Source organism: Moesziomyces antarcticus, assembly GCF_000747765.1.
Source record: "Moesziomyces antarcticus DNA, scaffold: scaffold_v10001, strain JCM 10317, whole genome shotgun sequence".
Lineage (NCBI taxonomy): Eukaryota > Fungi > Basidiomycota > Ustilaginomycetes > Ustilaginales > Ustilaginaceae > Moesziomyces > Moesziomyces antarcticus.
In genome coordinates this window covers 608434-631074 of record NW_014639009.1, presented here as the reverse complement: position 1 = coordinate 631074, position 22641 = coordinate 608434, and the positions used below count along the sequence as shown (strand labels likewise).

The 22641-nt window shown below is 59.9% G+C and overlaps 8 protein-coding genes and 1 non-coding gene across 9 annotated transcripts, besides 2 other annotated features; 4 read left to right on the top strand and 5 right to left on the bottom strand.

Annotated features, from left to right (window-relative positions):
• Nucleotides 1–52: 52 nt before the first annotated feature.
• Nucleotides 53–1429, bottom strand: PAN0_001c0229 (uncharacterized protein; the record flags this gene model as incomplete). Its single annotated transcript, XM_014803847.1, has 1 exon — nucleotides 53–1429. One exon carries the CDS (start codon nucleotides 1427–1429, stop codon nucleotides 53–55), a length of 1377 nt encoding a protein of 458 aa, XP_014659333.1.
• A 436-nt stretch (nucleotides 1430–1865) lies between these two features.
• Nucleotides 1866–2702, bottom strand: PAN0_001c0228 (CDP-diacylglycerol-inositol 3-phosphatidyltransferase; the record flags this gene model as incomplete). The annotated part of the gene is made up of 1 exon (XM_014803846.1): nucleotides 1866–2702. The coding sequence occupies one exon, from the start codon at nucleotides 2700–2702 to the stop codon at nucleotides 1866–1868; it is 837 nt and encodes a 278-aa protein (XP_014659332.1).
• Nucleotides 2703–3867: 1165 nt separating this feature from the next.
• PAN0_001d0227 (uncharacterized protein) lies at nucleotides 3868–6879 on the top strand (the record flags this gene model as incomplete). The annotated part of the gene is made up of 1 exon (XM_014803845.1): nucleotides 3868–6879. The coding sequence occupies one exon, from the start codon at nucleotides 3868–3870 to the stop codon at nucleotides 6877–6879; it is 3012 nt and encodes a 1003-aa protein (XP_014659331.1).
• A 189-nt stretch (nucleotides 6880–7068) lies between these two features.
• Nucleotides 7069–8343, bottom strand: PAN0_001c0226 (uncharacterized protein; the record flags this gene model as incomplete). Its single annotated transcript, XM_014803844.1, has 1 exon — nucleotides 7069–8343. One exon carries the CDS (start codon nucleotides 8341–8343, stop codon nucleotides 7069–7071), a length of 1275 nt encoding a protein of 424 aa, XP_014659330.1.
• Nucleotides 8344–9528: 1185 nt separating this feature from the next.
• Nucleotides 9529–9917, bottom strand: PAN0_001c0225 (uncharacterized protein; the record flags this gene model as incomplete). The annotated part of the gene is made up of 2 exons (XM_014803843.1): nucleotides 9529–9682; nucleotides 9781–9917. The coding sequence occupies 2 exons, from the start codon at nucleotides 9915–9917 to the stop codon at nucleotides 9529–9531; spliced, it is 291 nt and encodes a 96-aa protein (XP_014659329.1).
• A 2081-nt stretch (nucleotides 9918–11998) lies between these two features.
• Nucleotides 11999–12751, top strand: PAN0_001d0224 (uncharacterized protein; the record flags this gene model as incomplete). Its single annotated transcript, XM_014803842.1, has 2 exons — nucleotides 11999–12081; nucleotides 12481–12751. 2 exons carry the CDS (start codon nucleotides 11999–12001, stop codon nucleotides 12749–12751), a joined length of 354 nt encoding a protein of 117 aa, XP_014659328.1.
• Nucleotides 12752–14604: 1853 nt separating this feature from the next.
• Nucleotides 14605–15067: a sequence feature (In-frame stop codon was detected at splice-junction site;~hypothetical protein).
• A 63-nt stretch (nucleotides 15068–15130) lies between these two features.
• Nucleotides 15131–15657: a sequence feature (In-frame stop codon was detected at splice-junction site;~hypothetical protein).
• Nucleotides 15658–15748: 91 nt separating this feature from the next.
• On the top strand, nucleotides 15749–18760 carry PAN0_001d0222 (uncharacterized protein; the record flags this gene model as incomplete). Its single annotated transcript, XM_014803841.1, has 1 exon — nucleotides 15749–18760. One exon carries the CDS (start codon nucleotides 15749–15751, stop codon nucleotides 18758–18760), a length of 3012 nt encoding a protein of 1003 aa, XP_014659327.1.
• Nucleotides 18761–19587: 827 nt separating this feature from the next.
• On the top strand, nucleotides 19588–19694 carry PAN0_t001d0002. Its single transcript has 2 exons — nucleotides 19588–19625; nucleotides 19660–19694. It is a non-coding gene; the product is annotated as a tRNA-Gln (tRNA).
• Nucleotides 19695–20045: 351 nt separating this feature from the next.
• PAN0_001c0221 (uncharacterized protein) lies at nucleotides 20046–22466 on the bottom strand (the record flags this gene model as incomplete). The annotated part of the gene is made up of 1 exon (XM_014803840.1): nucleotides 20046–22466. The coding sequence occupies one exon, from the start codon at nucleotides 22464–22466 to the stop codon at nucleotides 20046–20048; it is 2421 nt and encodes an 806-aa protein (XP_014659326.1).
• Nucleotides 22467–22641: the final 175 nt, after the last annotated feature.

Sequence of the window (22641 nt, the reverse complement as noted above, 5' to 3'; positions counted from 1 at the left end):
TGTTTCGCTGGTATTACGCCAAATGTGGTGAGGGAGGGTATGCAAGGGACGATCAGGAGTGGTCGTCTTCGGATTGTCCGGGGCAATGTTGAGCTAGGTCTTGTTGGTCGGTGTAGGAGCAACCGCAAAAGAGGCAGTAGTAATGACTGGTTCTGAGGCAATCCAGCACGAGCTGGAGTTGGGATTTTGTATCGAGGTTGCAGAACTTGTGCGCTTCTTTCTGCTGTGGATCCTGGGCTGAGAATGCGTGTTGGAGGAGGTGGACTGCGCTTTTGAAGGCGGTGTCTTTGTGCATTCGTTCATCGATCGTCTGTGGATTGGAGTCGGCAGAATGGCCCGAGAGAAGGTGGTAGAGGGGCGCGTCGAGCCAGAGTGGGCTGTACTCGATGCCCGCTGTGCGGTCGAGGTCGATCAGGGTTTTGCGTGCGCGTGTGAGCAGGTTGAGCTCGTGCCGCTCCTGGTGCGCGCGAGAAACGCGGGTGCGGAAGTCTGCAACGAGTGCTTCATCGTCGGTAGAACGAAGCGAGGAGGATGCGGAAAGGATGGCGGCAGAAACGTCCGGCTTGGTTGGTGGGATCATGCCGATTCCTGCGCGTCGGTGCAGGCCAAGCCAGCGCTGGTCCGGACGAAGCGGCTCCGTTAGACCGGTGGATGTCACAGAGGGGCCGGTTTGCAGGGAGAATGGCGCTGATGAAACGCCACCGGTCAGGTACTCGTCTTCTTCGCGCGCGTCCGAGTCGTCCCTCTCGCGACGTGCGGCATCTTCTTCGTCCGTATCGAGGCCTTCGGCGTCCGTATCGTCTGGTGGACCTCGCGTCCTACCTGCTGCTGACTTGACCTCGGTGCTTCCCTCGTCTTGATCGTCGTCGTCTTCTTCCTCCTCCTCTTCGACTTCTTGGCTGCCGCCTCTCTGCCGTCTTCCGAGCGCCTCTCCACGCCGATACCCCATGGCGAGCATCATCTTCATCGCCTTGGACGTGCCATCGAGCCCCTCTGACGCCGTAGCATTTCCATGCTGACTTTCTCTCTCCTGTATAAGCTCCCACCTGCGCGTTCCGTCGCTTGCTTCAGGTGGCAGCGTGCCGCCGCCAGCCACGATCTCGGCCTCGGCGAGCAGATCGCGATCGAGCCCCTGTTGCCGTGCCTCCTCCTCTTGTTGGCTTAGACTCTTGCGTGTCTTGCGCGCGTGGTGCGCCTCCAATCGTCGACGCTTATCGGTATACGTCAGCGGCTGCTTCTCTTCCGACGTGACCAGGAACTTGTTCGACATAAAGTCATCGTCTTCGTCTGCGTCCTGTCCTCCAGCATCGCTTGCAGTAGAATCGGCAGCGGCGGCTGAGGTGGTCGGTTCGGCTTGAATCTCCGACAGCAGCTTGAGCGGATCGAATCGCTGACTTGCCCCTGAGCTGGGTCCAGCGCGCGGCTTCATGGTCGCTCGCAATCCTGCTGAGGGCGGTCTTGAACATGGATGTCCGTCGCTGAGTTCCACCCAAGTTGCTGGAGCTCGACATTTCGCCCGCAGCCTCCACTCAGACCCTGAACCCCGCTCAAAACGCCGTGCTTTTTGATCTAACAAACTTAGCGATTCCGCAAGGCTCTCTATCGCCCTGAAGAATCGAGAATCTGGGCAAAGAGGCGTATTGATTAAGCGATACATCAAAGTACAACGACGATGGGCAGCCAACGATCTGGTGTGGCGACGCTTGGATCGTGTGCTACACGCATTTTGCAACGTCCTGGTTCCTGAAGAGCGTACTGAGAAGGGGTTTGGTTGAGGAAGCGCAGTGATCGGCACGGGAGGGCGCGGCGGTCGGCCTTCGTGGAGATTCTGCGTCCACGAAACGAGTGAGAAAGGTGCGACGCGCTCAGAGAGACTTAGTGCGAGCCTTCTGGCGGTCCTCGAGGTCCTTGCCGACGAGCACCTTGGCAGCCTTCCAGAACTGGACGCAGTTGATGATCTGCTTGGCTGCGCAGATGGGGAAGGTGATGGCGCCGACGATCTGTGGCCAGCTGAGGAGGGGTGTCTCCTTGATGATGTACGCGATCCAGGGCGAGGCGCGGAGGGCGGGCGGGCAGAGGAAGAAGAGGGGCTCGATGTCGAGGCCAAAGGGTCGCTTGTAAAAGTCCATGAGGTAGAGGCAGACGAAGAAGAGCTCGTTGCCTGCGCAGAACATGAAGAGCGTCCTGCTGTCGTTGTAGTAGTACCAGAGGATCTTGGAGACGTCGGAGGTGACGATCTTGTGCGATGCGGAGCCGGTGACGAGCGAGCTGTACATGTGGATGTAGTGCGAGCTGAAGTCGAGCGTGATGAGGCCCTGGAAGATGACGGCGCAGCGCGGGTAGGCGGCGGTGAGGAAGCAGAGCAGACAGGCGGTGGTGCAGCGGTCGGTGACCATGTCGAGCACGGCACCAAACTTGGTCGACTGTCCGAGCGCCCTCGCAGCCATGCCGTCAAAGGCATCGAGCAGGCACGAGACGCCGTACAGGAGCGTGCAGACCTTGGGGTTGCCCTTCATAAAGTAGAGCGAGAGGGCGGCGAGGACGACGCGGGCGTATCCTATCAAGTTGGGGACGAAGAGGAAGACGTTCTCGTCCGCCTCGTTGGCCCTCTGGATGAGCGACTCGGTCTTGCCGTCAGAGGAACCGTTGGCAGCCGCCACGTCGGCTGCTGTGGATTTGGAGTTGCGAGTGTTCCTAGGCATGTTGGCGGTCGCAGGGAAATTCGGTGGGCTACGGCTACACTGTCTGAGAGACGATGGGCGCTTCGATTGGCGCTAGATCCCACGTTGAGGTCGAGAGCAAGCTGGATCGCGTATCGGATGCGTCCAAGACTGGATTGGCGGCAGTGCAAAGGTGCGCTTGAAGTGAGGCTCTGAGCTGCCTTTGCCCGCACGTGTGATGGACGAAACAAAGCGCAAAGGAGCGTGACGGAAGGGATGGCCCAAGGTGTTGGTGGTTGGATGGAGACGGTGCGGCGTAGAGACAAAGGCAGCGAGGTTGGCTGGCGGATGGATGCTCGCGGACGGAGGGGAGAGAGAGTGACGCACTGAGTGCAGAGAGCGAAAGCGCGCTTTTTCGGGATGGCTCGACCGACCGGAAATGGAAGCAAAGTGGAGTGCCTCGCGAGTGTGCCTCTCTGCTGCCTGTCAGTTGTGGATGGCAGCGTCGAGCCGCGGCAGTGCAGCCCAGTCTGTGCCTTTTGAGCTGCAAACAAATCCAACAAATTCCTGGATTTTGGCGCCTCTTTGCGGGTCCCAGGGAAACGCGTGAAATGGCTCTTTTCTGATCTCCGCTGATCCCTCCAACCGCCCGCCCGCCCGCGCCAGTTGAGTTGAGAGACGAGCTCCGAGAGACAAGAGGCTCCCCCAACCGGCGAGCTTGTACCTCGAGTGCGCACAATGCCAAGCCAGGAGCTCGTTCGCTTCGCAGCCAGACTTGGACGCTCCGCCGTGTCGGGTTTGCGGAAAAGCAAAGGCAAAGCACAGCAATTGGCGTGTGGGCCTTACAAGCGTGTCTATCGGGCCTGTGCAGATACCGAGCCGCCAACGTCGCTCGGTCCGGTCCACCCAGATGTCTGGCATGCAATCAGTCCTTCGTCGTTCAGCTCTACTCGAACACCTGAAGTGCCACCTACCGTCTTACATTTTGCCTTCCCAGCATCTGCCGACCTGGTTGTGGTGACAAGAGAAAAAACCGTCCAAGATGTTAGGCCGTACTGATGATCCACAAGGGCCGCGGAAATGCGCGTGTTGGTCCGAGAGCCGGGAAATGCGTTGCGTTGCGGGTCCTTCCAACCCCCACACACGCTGCTGCTGTTGCTGCTACTTCACCTTGGGCAACCTTGTCATACGATGAAGCGCTGATACCATGTCTGCTCGCAAGCCTCGGAGCGACGCGGCCCGTGGCGGCATCGACACCTTTTCCTCACCATGCTACACAATACCCTGGCAGCCCAAGAAAAAGGCAAAGCGTGCCTCGAGCAAGGCTGCGCTCGACGACTCCAGCGAGCCTCCGTTCCCTATCCTCGCAGAATTTGAGGCCGACAGCGACCCGGCTTACGTCCGATACAACTCCTACTGCATCGCAGTACAGAGGACCGAGGCGCTCTTCGAGAAATGCATGGACCTCGTCTACACGCCCCTCTTTGAGGATCTCAAATCCTTCTTCCATACCGACTCGGGCTCCAGCAACCCCAACGCCCATCCCGTCTTGGCAGGCACCGCAATCGCAAATCAAGATCTCTTCCTTCCTGGATTTGAAACCTTGCGCTCCGACAATCACGGCACTGTCCACCAAGATGGGCCCTCAAGCAGCATCCAGACGGCCCTGCTCATATCCACATCGGCTCCCTCTCTCTCCTCCTTCTCCGGGCGTCTTGTCTCCGAGATCTCCGATGCCAGCAACGATGGCGCACAAAGCATCGTCGTCACTCTCTCAGCCAGCGAATGCTCCAACCTCTACACTGCTCTTCGCCTCGTCGTCGCACGCTTCATAGCACAAGGATCGACCATGCCTGCACATCCGGCCTCGGACGCTCATGCACCATCTCTCGCCGAAATCGAAGCAGCCGCATTCGCCGGCAAGGTCGAACCCGACCTTCACGTCCTCGCCCTCTGGTGGAGCCGCAAGTTCGGCTCGTCGCATCGCGCTCCCAGACTGGTGGTTAATCTACCCATGATCGAGTCCATCGAGCCGACGGTGCTTTCGGATCTCTTGTCGTCCCTGCAGACCTTTGTCGCCGAGCCTTGCAAAACTGCATCCGCCTCCACAGACCCAGCTGATTCCCCCCCGTCGCGACCGCAGCTCTTGCTCGTGCTCGGCATCACATCACCCTCGGGAGGTCTTGCCGCTGCCTCCGCCGGGACCTCCGCCAATGCAGCCGCAACAGCAGCCCCTGCCCCGTGGATCGAATTCATCCCGCGACAGGTGCTGCGCGTCCTCGATATCTCGCGCTTCTCGTTGCCCAGCAAGGAGATCGTCTGGTCTCGCCTTGTCCAGTCCTTCTTGACCTCCCGCGAGCTCCCGCTTTCCCTGGGCGCGTCGACTTTCGAGTACATCCGCGAGACGTACTGGGAGAGGGACGCCGATCTCGATGCCGTGCTCGACGCCGTGCGACTGGCGTGCTTTATGCACTTTTCCGGCAAGCCCGAATCGGTCTTTACCATCCCAGGCGAGGCGAGCAAGATCCGCTTCTTCAGTTGGACGCCAAAGATGGTCGAGAGGATCAAGATCGCCTTTCTCACCACCGCCGAGTCTGGCGACCTCGTCCTGCCACTGCTCGGCGCATCTTCTGGCTCGTCCGATCTCGACGTCGATGAGTTCCTGCAGGAAGCTGCGCGCTCGGACCAATTCATCCTCGGCAAGTTGGACCAGCTCCACCATCCGCGCGACTTGCTGTGCTACCGCATCGAGTTTGCCATTCGCTTCCTGTCGCGTGCATTCGAGGCGCTGCAGCGCATTCAGAATCAAGCAAATACAGCCGCGCAGGCGATGCATGCTCGTACTCTCACTGCTGCTTCGCAGCAAGCGGCCGAGATCGACGAACAGCGCCAGCTCGAGCGCGCCAGCGAGATCCTCACCCAGGTCGTCATGCAGTGTCTCAACGCATCTGTCGGCTCGCTCGAAGCCGACCATCGCCCTCCGGCTATCTTGACGCTGCGAAATGGCCTGGCCAGGCTCTGCAATGCTGCACGTCGGCTGCTGTCGGACGAATTCGAGACGCTTCTCGACGATATGGTCGGCGCGGCCGAGGACGAAGCGCGCGCGATCGAAGACAGCGTTGCTGAAAGCATCGACATGGCTGAATCGGACCACGCTGGTCAGTCGAGACAGCTTCGCACTGCCAGCGAGGCGATTGCCGCTCACAGCGCGAAATTCTTGGCGGGAATGCGCACGTTCCAGCAGCGGCTATCGCAGACGCTGGCGGCGGGCAGCGCTGGTGTGGAAGAAGACGACGATGCTGATGTCGGTGCTGCATCGGCTTCGGGTGGCGCAAGTGCGCAGGCCGCCAAGCAGCGTCGCGAGGCGCGGCTGCAGCGCGTACAGCGCAAGCTGCTCATGGAGGAAAAGCTGCTGGGCCTCAAGCGCGAAATCACCGACTGGATCGTCGCTTCCGTTCAGGAGCTGGTCGACTGGAGGCAGATCGGTCGCGAGCTGTCCGGCCTCGACAACGGACCACTGCAACTGCTCAAGGACATCTTTTGGGTCGACTGCTACGGTCCACTGTCCACGTTGCTGGATCCATCGACGCGTGCGGGGGTCACGCTGCCATTGACTGCACCCGGCGAGTTTGTCGAGAGCCTGTACGATGCCGCGCTCAGCGTGGTACCCGAGGAAGAGCTGGACGATATCGACATCGAAGGCCTCCAGTCCTCACAGACCCCCGACGTGTGTCGACTGTACAAACTCTACGGCGAGTGCGGCAAGTTTGTCAATCTCGCCGACTGGTTCGACGCGTTCAAGCAGACCGTCCAATCCGACGAGGCGACCAGGACAGGCAAGCAGGACCTTGCACGCGAGCAGTCAGCCACGGACTCGACTGCTAACCAAGGCGAAGCGAATGTCGACGCCAACGAGGTAGATACACCTTCCACGCCTTCGAAGCGACGCAGTCCGAGCAAACGAACCGTCCAACTGGCCGATGCGGACGAGTACGATCCCGACCTACTCGACACGCCGTCGAGGAAGCGCTCGCGTTTCGCCGAACCCATACAACCCGATGATGAGGCCGAGGAGGCGCCTGGGAGCGAGACGGATCTGCAGTGCCGATTCGCCTTGGCCCTCAACCAGCTTGCGCGCATGGGCATGATCCGAGGCACCAAACGCCGCAACGAACACATCACAAAGGTCCTCTGGGACCTCGTTCCCGATACCTTTTGAACCTTCATCCGCCAGCGTTGCAAGACAAACTCACTCATCTAGCACAGCACAAATGCCACGTAAAGTCAGACAGTGGAATAATGTATTAAGCGGCCGGTCGGCAGGGTGACTACGGTGACAGATGAGGATACAGATACAAAAGTGGACGTGGCGATGCTGCTGACAACGCAAAAGAGCATGGATGCAGGATCAGCCAAGCATGTCGTCGAGAAAGTTCTCGAGGCGACCGAGTTCGCCGTGCGACGAGTGGGGCGTCATACTCTTTTGGTCGCGATACGATGCAGATCTAGATGCGGCAGTGTAGCCGCCTTGGGGGCTGAGCGAAAAGACGGATGGATCGCGACCACCGTGGACGCTGCGATCGTTGATGCTAGCCAGGAAGCTGTCGATGCGCTCGGTGCGCTGGGCCGAGCCACGCTCCTGCTCTGTACCGGCAACGCCGGCGAGTGGCGATCGGCGCCGGCCAAAAGTCGTGCTGAAGCTCGAGCGCCCCGAGCCGACCGAAGCCGTCTCACCGCTGGTCGTCTTGGCGAGCGCCGACTCGATCTCGGCAGTCAAGCCGGGCGAGAGTGTGCTAGCCGTAGCCGCAGCGGCTACGTCGCTGTCGGCGGGTGACTGGGGGACGGCATGCGGGCCGATCTGTATCGAAGGCGCCACACGAGGTTTCGCATCTGGTCGTCGTTTCTCGCCCACGCCATGCCCCTGGAAGCGAGCCTTGAGTACGCGCACGGCGTCGGCCTTCTCCTTCTCCTTTCGCAGTGCTTCGAGGTCGATCGGCTCGCCGTCAGCTTCAGCTGCCAGCGCTTCTGCAGCATGCTTGCTGGCCTCGTCCCCATCAGCGCCGCCGCGGCCCTTGGCCTTCTGACGCTGCCGTTCGCGCTCGTGCAGGTACGCCAGGCTGTGGTCGATGTCGTTCTCGACGTCCGAGGCAGTCTCGTTCTGGGCGCGGCTGCGGGCGATCTGCTCGGCAAGACCGGCCTGGGTGCTCGCCAAGTCGCCCATGGCTGCCACGCGCGCGACCAGGTTCGAGATGTCCACCTCTGGCTCTGGCTCCTCGTCGTCGGGTAGACGTGGATCCTTGGCCGCTTCGAGCCTCTCCAGCCTCGCGAGCTTGCTCTCGCCCAGCCTGCGCCGAGCGTACTTCCCACGCGTAGGATTTGAAGGGTCATCCTCCGACGCTGTATTTGTCTGGCTGCCGGAAGCGGCGTTGGCTAGGCTGGGGAAGTCCTTGTCTTTGTCGTCGTCCTCGCTATCTCCGCTGTGGTCTTCGTCATCCTCACCGCTGCCACTCTCAGATTCCTCTTCTGCTGGCCCGCCGCCAGCGCTGGCGGAGCGGCGATGCTTGTTGGCAAATCGCTGACGGTATCCGGGCTTGGATGAGCCTGCTTCGGCGTCGTTGGCCTCTCCCTTTTGCGAATTGTACCGACGCGAAGCCTTGGCCTTGTACTTGTTCTGCAGGACCATCTTGTGAGGCAGTCACCGCAACGGTGCACGTTACCAAGCCGACAACGGTGACTGTAATCGTAGGGCTGATTGACCGTTCGTGTCAGCGAAGAGGGAACTCGCTACGTCGCCTGAGCCGATGTGCTGCCGACGTATTACAGCTCGACCGTCGGTGCGATGAGTGCCTGGAGCGCAGGAGATGATGGAGGTGATGTGACTTGGAGTCGAAGCGCGCAGAGTCGAGCTGCGAGGGGCGCTGCGGGCGGTATGTCAAACTGATTCGATTTGCTCGGCTGAGTTCCAAAATTGCGGCAGCTCGTGGCGGCGGTCCCGAACTGGGTCCGAAACGATGTGTCGTGCGTGCCGACCAATGGCGATGGCCCTGTGTGATCACTGTGATCACAAGCAGCAATCAAGAGGCGCCAAGATGGTGGGGACGGTTGACACGGTTGACAAGATGAGAATGCGGATGGTCCGAAAGCGTCAAGGACACATGGTGTGAAGGAGGCCCGTGAGCTCTGTCGCTGAAAGCATCCCGAACAAACCAACACAGGTGCTTTTCTAGAATTGGCCTGCAGGGTGACAGAGTGACAGAGGCTGGGCTATGACGCGCCTTGCAGGCTGGGCCGTGCAGGTAAAACCCCCCAACCGAATCGTCGTGACAGGCAGGCCAGCCGAAGCCCGGACCTGAAAATTGAGCTCACTCGCATTCCCGATCCGCGTCTCAGATCGCAGCGTCGGGTCTAGCCAGCCCGGCTCAACGCCCGGCTGGACTCCACACATCACAGTTGTGGCAGCTTGACCGCAAGTGCGGAGGTTCACGCAGCGGTCCCGGTCGAAGCTGTCTCATCGGATCCGGCAATCGAGAGCAGCAATGATTGCCTGCGGTCCAGTCCAGCGCACGGCACGTCGGTCGTTGGTTTATCCGTTGCAGCGTCGCCGGTCCAGCTTTGTCTCCGTCAAGACTCGCAGCACATGGCCGCTTTCACGCAAGGGACTCGTCACGCAGGACCAGTCGTGGCCGATAAAGCTCGTGACATCACACGCTGTCCGCAGAGTTGTATGCCAGAGCGCGGGAGAGATGCAGGCGGTCTTGGCAGGAAATATGATACAATGCTGAGGACGATGTTGGGATGCTAATGTGGGATGCTGGACTGGCAGTGCTCTGGCAGCTTGGTCGTATCCACTGCGTACGAGGTGGGAGAGCTAGCCCCTCTCTTTCGCAGCAAGACTCTTTGTGACCGAGTCGATGTAGGTCTGCAGCATCTCGTTGTCTGCCTCGGCCTTCTTGCAGTCTTCTTTGACCGAGCTCACGCGGCTGAGCAGGGCGCGCAACCCGTCCTGTCGTGCCATGATCTCTCTAGCCACGACGAAATGGAGAGAGCATATCGTGACGTTTCGTTGTCAGCAAAGCATGCGATCGCGCTTCCTGGTCGTTATGCAGAGACTGGCACTCACCGAACGAGGTTCTCCTTTTCCACCACCTCGTTTGCTGAGATCTCGGTCTCGGCCGTCCAGGCCGCAGACTCGGTGAAGTCGTCCGAGGCAACAATCGGCGACGCCGTCGAGGATCCAACGTGCGCGTCAGCATCCATCTCGGATCGTATCGAGCAGTGTTGCGACGCCTCCTAATGTCGACGTGTAAGAGCAGCTCTGGCGATGATGCAGACGGTGAAGCTGCACGTGCGGCTGCTCCATCCAGGGTCCGACACGGTAGCTTCGGGTCTCGGATTTCGATTATTCATTGTTAGACAACCACATCCTGACATGTTCTCTTCGATTTTGTCCGTCCCCTGTTGCCAAATGTCAGTTGCGGCGCAGGCGAGACACTGTCAAGCTCTTGCAGCACGCCTCTTCCGGGGTTGTCAGGCCCGTAGCTCGGGCCCAAGTGATGGCGGCAATCTACCCGACAGCTGCGCTTCCCGCAAGACAATGAATTCGGAATGCCGAGGGGGCCACGGACCCGGTCCCGCCACCGCTATCCCCAACAAATTGACCGCCTCCAGGGGCCCAGATTCTTGTACGGCTTTCGGCCTCCAATCAAGATGCCGAATGCCTCCCGAGCACTGAAGCATGTTGCCGAATGGCGACGAAAGCGAGCCGAGAAGCAGGCTTCGAGGGGCGGAGATGCGAGGTATCCAGGCTGCGTGAGCCTTGAACCGGCAACGAAGGGTGGCGAATCGAACTAAATGGGTGGGGAATTCCCCGCGCCTCGCGTCCTGAGCCGTGGGAGTCTTTGCAAAACGTCCCAGCCGCCCGTTGGAGCGCTTGGACCACGACCCGAGGCGAGGCGAGGCTGGGTGTCTGGATGTTGCTGTGCTTCGAATTTTGCGCCTGTCTCGCTCGGAAGCCACTCTGAACAGCGACAGCTGTGGGTTGACATTTGCACCTAGCCGAGTATTGTCGACAAGCCCAGAAAAGCGGACAGTGACTTATCGATAACTTAGAGCTCGCAGACGCAGAAGTTGAGAAGGAAATGACGAGCCAACCCACGCCACGCAGCAAGATGCCAGCATGCAAGATCCCGGCAGCTTGGCGCGTACGCAATGCAGCCGCGCATGCGCGCATTTCCGCGCGCTCAAGCGCCCCCATGTGCCTGTCCGAGGTCCCTCCGTCGGTGAAATTCAGCGAGCAATTCGCCGGGCCAGGGCGCTTAGCTCGCCGCATCTTCCTTTTCTCCCCACAGCATGCTTATCTATCAAGGATCTCCATGACCATGCGGTGCATTCCAGCATGCGCAGCCCCGCGCTGCGTCAGACTTGCAGCAAGCACCCCACATCCGTAAAGAAGGAGGGGCTCCGTGGGACAACAAAGCGTTTTCATGTACCCCGTGCGCGTGAAGTGCGGATTGGAGTCGACTTCCCACCGACAAAGTTTCCTCGCAAATGGCCGACTTGCTCGGTTCAAGCTCAAAACATGTGCAGATGAGATCGGGCGATAAGAATCACGGGCGCATCCATCGGGCTCCTTCAGTGAAAGTGAGCCGTGTCACCGTCCCTCATGTCAGACCCTACGAAAGCGACACTAACAGGAAATGGTGGGGACGTTGCGAGATGGCGATCCCCAGCGGAAGGGCGGAAGCACCTCTCGATCGCGAGGAGCCGTGCATCAAGAGCCACATGGGCAGGTTCTCGCATCCCTTGCGTTCTTCCCTGCATCGCCTCTCGAGCCGGGGCGCGTCAGCTGTGCATTCTGTTTCTTTTTTGTTTTTGTTTCTTTTTCCTCGTCGAAAAATAATTTCGCAGGGCGTGGCACCTGAGCAAGTGTTGTTGAACGACGCCGATTACGGGCTCCGCGACGGCGAGCCGGAAGCAACGATCCCAGCTCCGACAATTTAGTGGGAGTGAGTGGTCATTGTGCGTTCAGATGCAGCGCATCGGCTGCCGCCTTGGACTGAGACGACGCCCAGGTCGGTGTCGGTGTCGGAATGCAGGCCACATCACTGCAGAAATCGGATCCATTCCGTCGTCCGCACGCAGACGAGTGTCGCTTCCGGTGTCATTGTCTTTGCGCCAAGGCCACGCAGGCGAAGCGTGCCGCACGTGCTCGTCCTCGGCTCATCCTGGCTGAGAATGCGAGTGTGCGGCTCCGCAAGAGAAGTGTCATATCGTGCTTTGGATATGCTCCTCGAAGCGGGTTTTGTGACCAGTGCCATCGGAACTTAGCGAGACCATCGATGCGAGACCCTCTGCATCTACCGAGAGGCGGTGCCGTAAGCGAATCAGGACCCGTCCTTGCCCAAGATCGCGTGGCCTGGGGGTCAGAACGATGACAGCCTCTACTTCCAGTCGCCAGACCGACGTGCCCGCGCATTCAGCCTACAGCAACGCGGGCTTGTCGGTTTGGATTGTTTGCGGCCTGCGAAGCGGAGTTGGTTCGGGAAAGATGGAAAAGGCGGGCTCCAAAAAGGGCACCACTGTACTGTAGCTAGCGATCGTGCGAAGGCTTACCCATCTACTGTGCATCTCACGGCAGGTATGACACCAAGCAGAGCTCGAGTGCTGCGCCTAAGCCTCCGCACAATTACGCGAGGAGGGGAAGAACAGCCGACTGTGTACAGTCAGACTCGCCCAGTTGCGTCCCCACAAGACCCTGACAAAATGTTGGTGCTTTGGCTGTCTTGTTCGAAGAGCCGTCAATGGCGCTGTGGCGCTGTAGCAAGATGATCGGCTGTGCCGACCGGGTATCAAGGCCCACCTCGACCCTGATGCGTCCGTCCGACGGGTGTACCGATCATTTGAAACGGCGCGACAGGGTCAAGCAGCAGCAGCAGCAGCAGCAGCAATGCTCCCTGATGGCGTCACTCTTTGACTGCGGCTCGAGCATCAAAATGCGGTTCATCCACATGTTCAGTGCGGAGATTTTTGAGACGTCGCCTTGGGCACAACTGATGGACTCCACCGACGTGCCCGAGTCGCATCGCCAGTGAGACCCTCCGGCATGTTTTCCCTTGCTGCTGCTGCAGTCTTGGCGAGAGGCGCTTGCTGACCGGCACGGCACGGAGTGTAAGACACATCGGCATGGCTGCCTTGGCCTCCGACATCGTGAGGTGCATCTCGCGCATCCTTCCGCAAATGCCACGACGGCTTTCATCACACCTTCAACCAACATTCGTGCAAAGTCGTTATGGTGATGTGCAGTGGACCTTCTCTCGTAAGGCAGTGAATCGTGCACATGTCTCGACATCCTTTGGTCGGTGTCGCCGCCAACGACTTGACAAGGGGAGCCAGAGACATTGAGCCAACACGGCGCCGAGTGAGCCATCGATTGGGTGCAAGCCTTGCAAATTTCGGTGTGGCACCTCTGCGCGTCGCGATCGATCTGTGGGGGAGGGAAAAAGCCTTTTTGGTTTTCTCAGGATTTTCTTTGGATTTTTTTTTCCCTTCTTCGAAAAGGCGTCCTCCAGTTTCGCGGCACAAAGGGCATGCTTGCCTGTCACACGATTTGAGCAGGCGCGATGGGGATGCGTGCATATCGCCGCTCTGCAGGCAACCAGAGCCCGGCCAATTTTCTGGCCTTGCTGGCGGCTGGCCCAAAACTGCGTTACGCACTCTTGTCGAATCGACTCGTCTTTGCGGATTGTTTCGAAACTGCTCGGTCGAATCCGACGGCCTCGGCTGAGTCGTGTGGGCCGCGTGCCGAAGTACCACCATCCAGAAATGCTGCGAATGGCGTTGGAGAAGAACGAGGTGCCCCACGGGCGTTGGCATGAGTGGGTGGCACATGTAGCCAAGACGTGCAGTGCAGCCAATGACATTGGGCAGAGATGGACATGGACGTGGACGAGCTGCACGAGAAATTCGAAATCCAGGCCAAATCACTAGCTCACGCGGGGCGGCACAATCAGATTTGGGCAGCGCGCCCTATCGATGCAACTCGGGTTTCCTCTTGCGTGCTGTTGCCATGTTGAAGCTCGGTCGCAACGCCAGGCTACGAACAACGGATGGCAGGCAAGCTGATGCTCAAGAATGGTGCTGGTTCACCCTTTTGACGGAGCAAGCTCGTGTGCGCCAGCTACATGGCGAGGAGGGTCCACCTGGCAGCCATTCGGCGGTCGGCGCCAAACTGGCATGCAACGCTGACCACCAAAAGTCGACGGGCCGAGAAGATCAAATAAAATATATATAAAAAAACATTGATTCGGTCCAGCCTGGCGGGGGAGAGAGGAGGGGCCGCTGCGCCGCGTCGCTTACGTTGGCGAACCCCCTGGGGATTCGGCCGCTTACCGAGACGCGCTTCTCCCAGCAACCAAGCAACGCTTCCCGCCCTGGAAAGCCAACAAAATGCACACGAGTCGGGGTTTTGGCGGCCAAACGCTGCCGGCCTTTTGTGCCTTGAGCGACTTGGCCCCTCCACAAAAATTCAAAAAAGAAAAAAATCTCGAGCGGGCGCGCAGTCAGCGGCGCAAGTTTCGTGGCTCAGATCGATGCGCCATCGACCGTTCCCAGGCCCGTCGGACCTGGAGACCGACAAAACGAATCGATCTGGAGACGCGCTCCGCACACTGACATATGTCCTGCCGAGTTTGCTGCGCGCGCTCTCGCCTATCGCTTGTTCGCCGTCGTGAGGGCCCTGGCGCCGAGTGTTGCGCTTTTTTGGTCCCTCTCCTCTCGAGCCTCGGCCCCCTTACTTGGCTCAGACAGCCGCTCCACAACGGTGCGCCACGCCCAGACGCAGGCATCGCAGCGTGCGTGCGAAAAAAAGGAGTGCTCAGGCCGTCCTCAGCCTGGCGCTGTCTACGCGTTGCGCTGCGTTCCTCTCCTCGCCGCGACGTTGGGGCGCATGGCCACGCCCATCGATCCCTGCCTCTGTCTCTCCTTGATTCCCTGGCTGCCATTGCCGGCACACTGTTCCTCAAGCCGCATCCTTGAGCAGTTGACACTGGCTCGTTCGTACGGGCTTGGTCGGCGCCGCCTCCTGCTCTCTTCTTATCGACCGACCTGTCCGGTGCGTTCGCTTCTGACGCTTCTCGCCCATCGCTGCCGCCCTCTCATCACGTCCACCCAAGGCGCTGCTCCTCACACCGTCGTCGCCCCGACCCCGACCTCCTCTCTCCAAGCTTTCGCTGGCCTCCTCAGCGTCTTGGACAATCGCACCCAGATCTGCTCTAGCGCTCGGTTCTCCTTCCGGCCAGTGCTCTGCTGTGCCTCTCGTCAAACGTTGATCCTTGTCCGCTCGCCATTGTCCAGCGTGCTTCAGCTGCGCAGCGCACTCTCGCATCCCAACATCCTCGAACCTGGCTACTGTAGTCGCGCGCCCCCCTTCCACCATCCTCAACCTCAGTTCCAACCTGGACCGCCCTGAGCAGGAACCTCAGCGTCCGCCTCCCGCCCCACCAACCCTCCAGCTCAGCCTCAGCCTCTGGGTTCTCCTCCGCCTCTAGCTCTTACGCCAAGCCCCGTCTTGCCCGCCACCAGCACTTCTCCTACACACAGCTGGACCCGCTTTCTCTCCTTTCTTCCTTCATACCGCCTTCGCCTCATCCCCTCCTCGTCGCTTCCTTGGCCCCCCTTTTTGTTTGTTCAGCCGACGATCCATTGGCTAGGCCAAGGCTTCACATTCCTCTCTTGGGTTCCAGCTCACCTGAGCCGCTTCCAGACGTTTGAGGGTCCGCCCACACACGAGCAGGGCATTCCTCCTTTTGTCCACCACCACCACCACCTTTCCATCCTCACTCAGGTCCTCATCCTCATCAACACCCCTAGACGACCCTCTCGACGACCCTTGCCCCGCACTTTCCGTCTTCACCACGCTTTGCTGCCTTTCCCCTACACCGCTCTTTTCTTGGTCGACGCACGCAGCGGACAGTTCACACAAGTGTTGCCCGTCCCATAATCCCTCGCGCACATCTACATGCTCCGAGCACCGTGACGACGCCATCGCTCGAGCTTCCATCACCACTGCATCGTCCAGCCGCCATCACGGAATGCTGGTAAGCGCGCCTCTCCAGTCCTACGATCGTGCTTCTATCCACCGGCCGCAGTACCACTCTTCTCGTCCGTACCACACGCCCACCGAAAAGGGCACGGCAGGTACAATGACCCTCTCCAGCTCACACGCCGATATGGCGCACTTCACCGACGGTCGTCCGGCAGTGGGCACCAGCAGCAGTCACAGCCACATCGAAACATCGTCATCCGCATCCTCAGAGTCTGCCTCGGCGTCGCTGCCCTCGGCCAACCTCGCCCAGCCAGTGCCGACGCGACCAAAGAACCACGTCCGTGGCGTCGCGTCCGATTCTCGTGTTTGGACCACAGGCCGCGGTTTCTTCGAAGGACGCTATCGCGAGCGACAGTCATACGTCAGTGCGCAAGAGCAGAAGGACCTCGAAGCAGAGCGCGACGCCATCCTGCAGATTCAGAACGTGCAGGCAGCCAAGCGTCGGGCCAAGATGATGAGGCTCACGCCCGCCTTCCCAGCGTCTAGAGATAGCACCCACACGCCCAGCCCTCCTTCCAGCGAAGCCTCGTCAGCGCGCACCGCCAGCGACGATGTCGCCACCCCTCCCGACAGCCGCGTTCCCTTCCCAAGCCCCAAAACCCGCATCGGTCTCGCTGCTGCTCAGAACATGGCTCCCCTCCACCCAGGCTCGAGGAAGGCCTTGGCTCTCAAGGCCAACAGCCCCGGTCCCGAGGTCCTCGGTGGCCTCAGCCTCGATCTGCACTGCCTGCCATCGCCAGCTGGCGACCGATCCTCCATCTCCTCGACCACATCCACAAATTCGGAGCTGCTCCGCAAAAAGTCGGGAGAGCCGGTCAAGTCGTCGCTGAAGCAGTATTCGGGTAGCTACATGGTTCCACGATCGGCCAGCGATGCCATACTCCCTTCCTCGGCGTACGGCACCAAATCCGTCCCTACCACTCCGAGCGCCCCCAAGTTCGTCCACTTTGACACTCAGCTCGAGCGCATCAAGATCTTCAAGGTCAAGGGCCGCCCGCAGGCCGTCTCACGCGAGGGGAGCCCCGAGCACACCGAGACCGAGACCGAGGAGGAGCGCGATTACCCGTGGTTTGGTTCTCGCAGGGGCGGCTCTCTCGGGCGCACTGCAGGCTCTCGTAGCCCCACCAACCCATCGACGCCTCCGGCTACCGAGCCAGAGGAGCAACTTGTTCTGCGCCTGCCCAACTTCCCCTCTTCCGCCAAATTATCCCTGGACAAGGACATCTTCCTCGAACGCATCTACCTCTCGGACGATCTGCGCTCCGTCCGCGGCACAGTGCAAGTCAAAAACCTCAGCTTCGAGAAGTGGGTCGCCGTGCGCTTCACCCTCGACCATTGGGCCACGGTCAACGAGGTGTCGGCCGAGTACTCGGAGAGCATCAAGGACGGCACAGCCGACCGCTTCGTGTTTTCCATCAAGCTCAACGAGGTGCTCAACTGGCCTCGCGGAGCCGGACTCGACGAGACCAAGACCATCTTCCTCTGCCTCCGCTACACCACCGGCGGACGCGAGATCTGGGACAACAACGACGGCGGCAACTATCAGCTCGACTTCCGCAAGCGCCCTGCGCAGCCCGCCGAGGCGCCCCGCCTGCCTCCTACCTCGGCCGAAGGCCGCGCTGCGGCTGCTACGTTTGGCAACACTGTCCCGCGTCGGTACACGCTCAGCTCTATGGGACCCACGTCCACCTCGTCCATTATCGAAATGGGACGCAGGACTGGCGTCTACGGGCAGAAGGCGACGCGCGACAACGCCATGGAGCGGCTCAAGCAGGAGCTCGAGCGCCTTCGCTCGGACGAGGAGGAGGCGGAAAAGGCCCCCATGTCGGGCACATTTGCATCCGAGATGTCGAAGCGCCGATCGCCGCCCGTATCGCCCGGAGGCGCCGGAAAGCCCAGCTCGCCATCCATGTGGTCTGCAAGGTACGACTTTGGTGCCTCGCTTCGCGATCCCAAGAGCGGCAGCCGCAAGACCGAGGCTGGACGCGCCGCTGCCCTCGACTACTTCTCGGCGCGCCCGTCCGCAGTCGTCGCTTCTAGCCCCGTGCGCTCTTCGTTTGTCGTCAGCGCCGCTACGCCTTCCCCCGACGGCTCGACGCCGCGTTCCGCCGCCGAGCTTGTGCCCAAGTTCGGCCGTCTGGGCATGTTGAGCCCGGGCCTGGGCGAGGTGGTCATCGAGCACGCCGCCGTCAACAGCTCCAACACCAGCTCCCCAACCGGCTCGCTCCTCCAAGTGCCGCAGGTCGGTTCCATCGCAGCAACCAGCCCAGCTGCGACGTCAGGCAGCCGCTTCAACTCGTTCCCACCGAACAGGAACGGCCAAGCTCGCAGTGTGTTTGGTATCTGGGATGACGAGGCCAATGGCGGCAACGGCTCTGGCTCCGGCTCAGCGTCAGGCTCTGCTTCCGTCTCTAGGTCGGGCACACCGCCGTCGCCGATCGGCTTCGCGACCACTAGGATCGAGATCAAAGGCGATGGCACCGTTCTGGAAGACTACACCCCGGACGGCAGCCAGGCCTCGCCCAACTCGCTCAACAACTCTCCAAACCCCTTCTCGCCCGCCCTATCAGCCAGCTCGGTCGACTCGGACTCCACCGCCATGCTCGACACGAAGCCTGGCATGACCAGCAGCCTCGACAATCTCGGCAACCTCAGCGGCCCGTCTGCATACCGCTTCCTGCGTGCTGATCACCTGGAGGGCAGGACGCGTCCTTCGTCCTTCACCGCGGGCGACGAGGCTGAGCAGCACGGCTACTCTTCCTCGGCTCTCTCGTCGTCCACCACCATGTCGCCTTCGTCCGAGCTCGCCACGCCGGACGAAGAATTCATGCGTCCGTCCAACCTCACCAGTTTCAACGAGCTTGTCGCCCGATTCTGCTGGAACAGCGACAATCAGGTACCCCAGACAAGTCCTGACGCCTCGGGGCTCGCCGCTCATACACCCACGTCGGCCTCGGGGCGCTCCACCCCCATCGCGCGTGCTGGAGGCGCCTACTAAGCTCGACCCACTGTACACTATCCAACGTCACGTTGTCACGTCTTTGCTACGAATGTGCTCGAATCCGATTGGCGTCCCGCGCCAAGACGCGTCCGCACACCGCGGGCATCCGTTGCTGCCCTGCAGCAGCAGCTGTAACACATCCGTCCCCTCTTGTTTCGGCACATCCACCCCATCCAGCACACACACACACACACACACACACACACACACTACATGAACCGTTCCGCATTAAGTCCGTTACGCATCGTCACAATTTCAATCGCACTTTCTATCTGCTTTCACACGTGCAGGCCCTCTCAGAGCACAATCAAGGCTGACGGATCGAGTTTTCGTGAGCGGTGGAGGGGCCTGTGAAAACAGAGTCGGCTCGATGGGTGAGGGTGCAGCTTATGCATTCGGAGCAGGCAGTGCCGTGTACCCCTGTGTGGGGTTTGGACCCCTGCCTAGGGTGCCGATCAAGTTCTGCTGAGCTCAGCGGCTTGTCTTTCTATAGATGGGCATGAGACAAGCGAGCTTGCGCCGGCTGCTTACAGACATTTGAAACTGTGGGGCACCGCACGATCGACAGTGATCCACACTGTCACGCGCAAGCAGGGTCATGTGGGGTTCCCTCTCTGCTTGCTGTACAGCGACGAATGCGTCTGGTCGAAGCGAAATCCAACCCCCAACCTCGGGGGAACTTACAAACAATGCTCGGATGGCAGCGATGATTCAGCATCTGGGTGTCGTCTTCCTGCACACGTCGCAAACCAAACTCCGATCATCGGACCGGCAAACAAATTCAACACTATATGCATGCTTAAGTCACTTTTGCACCCAAGCAAGGTTGTATGGAGTAGTTGGTTAACTTAGGAGATTCTGATTGACCGCCTTCACAGGCGTCGGTACGATTCGACTTCTCTTGCCCTGGGTTCGAATCCCAGTACGACCTCTTTTTTTGCATTTTTCATCCCTCAAACCAGCATCATTTTTTTTTATCGTCGACTTGGAACCTCAATTACTTCCGCGGATGACCACTGCCTCGCTCGATAAGGCTGCCAGACATCACCACGTCAGCTCATGCTTGCCCATCGCAGAGCTTTACTCAAGAATCGATCGGTCATCTGAAGGTGAAAAGGTTGTATTTCAACAATTATGGTCACGCGGATGCCACGAAAACTGCCAAAAGTGTAAGAAAGGAAAGGGGATTGCGAAAGGAATGAGAGGCGAAGTTGGGTTGAAGGAGGGAGAGAGTACTTAGGGAAGAGGAGGTGAAAGCAGCTGGCTTTGCAAGCTCGACCGCCTACTTGCGGAAGCGGTGTCCGCCAAGAGATGAGATGACGCTGCGAATGCTATCCTCGTCCCATAGGTACCTTTGCAGGTTCTCGGGCAGCTGATTGTAGGGCACGGGCGCCTGGAGACGGCCGTTGACCTGCCTCTGGAAGACGTACGTGTGGGTGCTATCAGGGATGATGTGGATCGTCTCGGGCTTTCGACTGGGGTGAGCGTAGACGTTGTTGAAGTCCTCATAGCGTTCGGCTACGCGGACCTGACGGGCTCGAGCCTCGGCGACCGACATTCGGCTGTGGGCAACATCGTAGACGTTTCGCATGTTGCGGCGGATGTGAGCCTTGACGTCTTCGGGAAGACGCGACCAGCTCCTGACTTGCGGAGTCTGAGTCGTCCGCGCTGGCATCATGTGGAACACGTACGTGCCATCTCGAGCCTTCATCAGCCGAATCGTTTCGCCGGGATAGTTGACGATGCGAGGCTCTTGGTTGGGCGGAGCACGCTTGCGCAGGCGACCGATGACAGACGCCCACGGCAGTTCGGGGTTACCTTGCACAAGTGACCTGACGTACGTCTTGAGATGGCTCGGCAGATCTTCGAACGGCACTCGCACACGGCTGTCCCACATGACGCCTGGCTTGAGATACTCGAATTTGTACTTGCTGCCTTTCTTGAGCACGGAGATGGTGTGCGCACTGCGTCCCTTGGTGGTATAGAAGCCACTTGGATCCCAGAAATGCTCCGAGACTCGAATATGCTGGTCCGCATCGCGTCCACCATTCTTGACCGCCTCGTCGATCTTGCTCACCGAGGCGCGAAGCTCATCCTGCTCCGCGCGATGCAGCTGTTCCCAGGTTCTGGATACGATCGCATGGTCAGAACCTGGTAGGATAGAGTAGAACTTCAAAGAGTTGCGCCCGCGAACAATGTTGTAGCCGGCTCCTTGGTATGGGAGAGAATCAACTTGCTGGCATCCGGAGCTCGAGCCGGCAGGTGCTCGCTTCCTGAGGCGGTGCAGCACAGAAGCCCAAGGCACGTCGGGGTGTCGCGCCACGTAGTTCGATGCAAACAGCTTGAGATGCTCCGGAAGGTCGCTGAAAGGCACAGTCTTGCGGGAAGAGCGGAAGAGGCCTGACTGCAAATACTCGAAGCGGAAGTCGTTTCCTCTGCGCTTGACGACAATGTCGTCCTGCGCGAAGCCAGGAAGCCTATAGAAGCCGTTACGACTGCCCTGAGTGGGCGAGACGCCCATGTGGTGCTCTGCTCGGGCCCATCCGTTGGCCTGTGCCTTCTTGAGGTTCTCGACCGACTTTTTCAGCTGCGCTTGATGGCTGCTCGGCAGATCCTCCCACCTGTACGGACCGTCTCCACTGCCAGGCAGGTTCACGGGATAGATGTACATCTGTCCACCCACCCTGCGAACAAAGTTGTAGCCGGCACCATCGTAGCGAAGAGTGCTGACTGGAGTCCAGTCGGAAGCAGAGCCGGGTGCAGGGCTGCGCTTGCGCAGATGCACCTTGCTCTTAGCCTCGTCGAAGACCTTTTCCACGCTGCCAGCACCTTCCTGCAGAGTCTGCTTGGCCTTGCCCGCAAGATCAGCAGCTTCAGAGGCGACCGAAGGGGAGGGCTTGTGCTCGTTTTCGGCCTCGCCCATGGCTTCAGCCATGAGCTTCTGATGATTTTGTCGTCTCGCATCCGCCTCTTCTTCTTCTTTGATCATCTCGGGAGTCACTTGCACGCCCTCTTGGATTGCACCGAGACCGGCGCGCTGCCGAGGTGTCATCTTGGCGAGATGAGCTGCGATCTCCTCGGGCGAAGGCTTGGGCGACTTGAATCTCGCCAGGTTCGCTTCGATCTCCCTGTCCGTCCAGACAAAGTTGGGGTCGATCTGGGTCTCACCTGGACGATCACGAGTTCTCCATTTACCCATGAGCCTTGACATGGTGTCCTTGAGGGAGAAGTCTTTGATCGCCTCTTTGGATCGGGCTAAGGCATCCTTCAATTTGTCGTAGGCATCCTTCGATCGAGCGGATGCAGACTTGAAGAACTGAGCCGTGCGATCAGCAGCATTGACAGTGGCGTCCTTTGCGCTGCCAAGTTTTTGACGGAGAGCAGCCATCTGTTCTTCCGCGTTCGTTCGCAAGCGAGCGATGCTTTCGCCAAGTCGATCGATACTGCTCTTGCCCGCGGCGATCCATCGAGCGGGACCGGAAGGCCCGACAGCTTGAGCAGCACCGCCGACAGCGGGCGCGGGAGGGGAGCTGGCGGGCGGAGCACCAGCTGGTGGAGCAGCAGCTGACTGAATCTCGTCGGCGCGGCGGATGAGAGCCTGCGCGGGAGCTGCAGTGGTGAGGGAGGAGAGCAGGAAGAAGGCGAGCACGCCGACGAGCAGCCACCAGGGCTGCTGTCGAACGAGCTTGCGAGTGAATCGCATCTTGAAAGAGTGTGGTTGAGGGGGCTGAAACGATACGAAACACGTGAGAGTCAGTCAGCACTGTGATACAATGAGATGGATCGACGGGAGAATGTGAGTGACTTACAGCACGTGTTCTGTACCTGTCCAGATTGAGAGGATGGAAGGGACGTGTGGCGACAAAGAGCCGTTCACT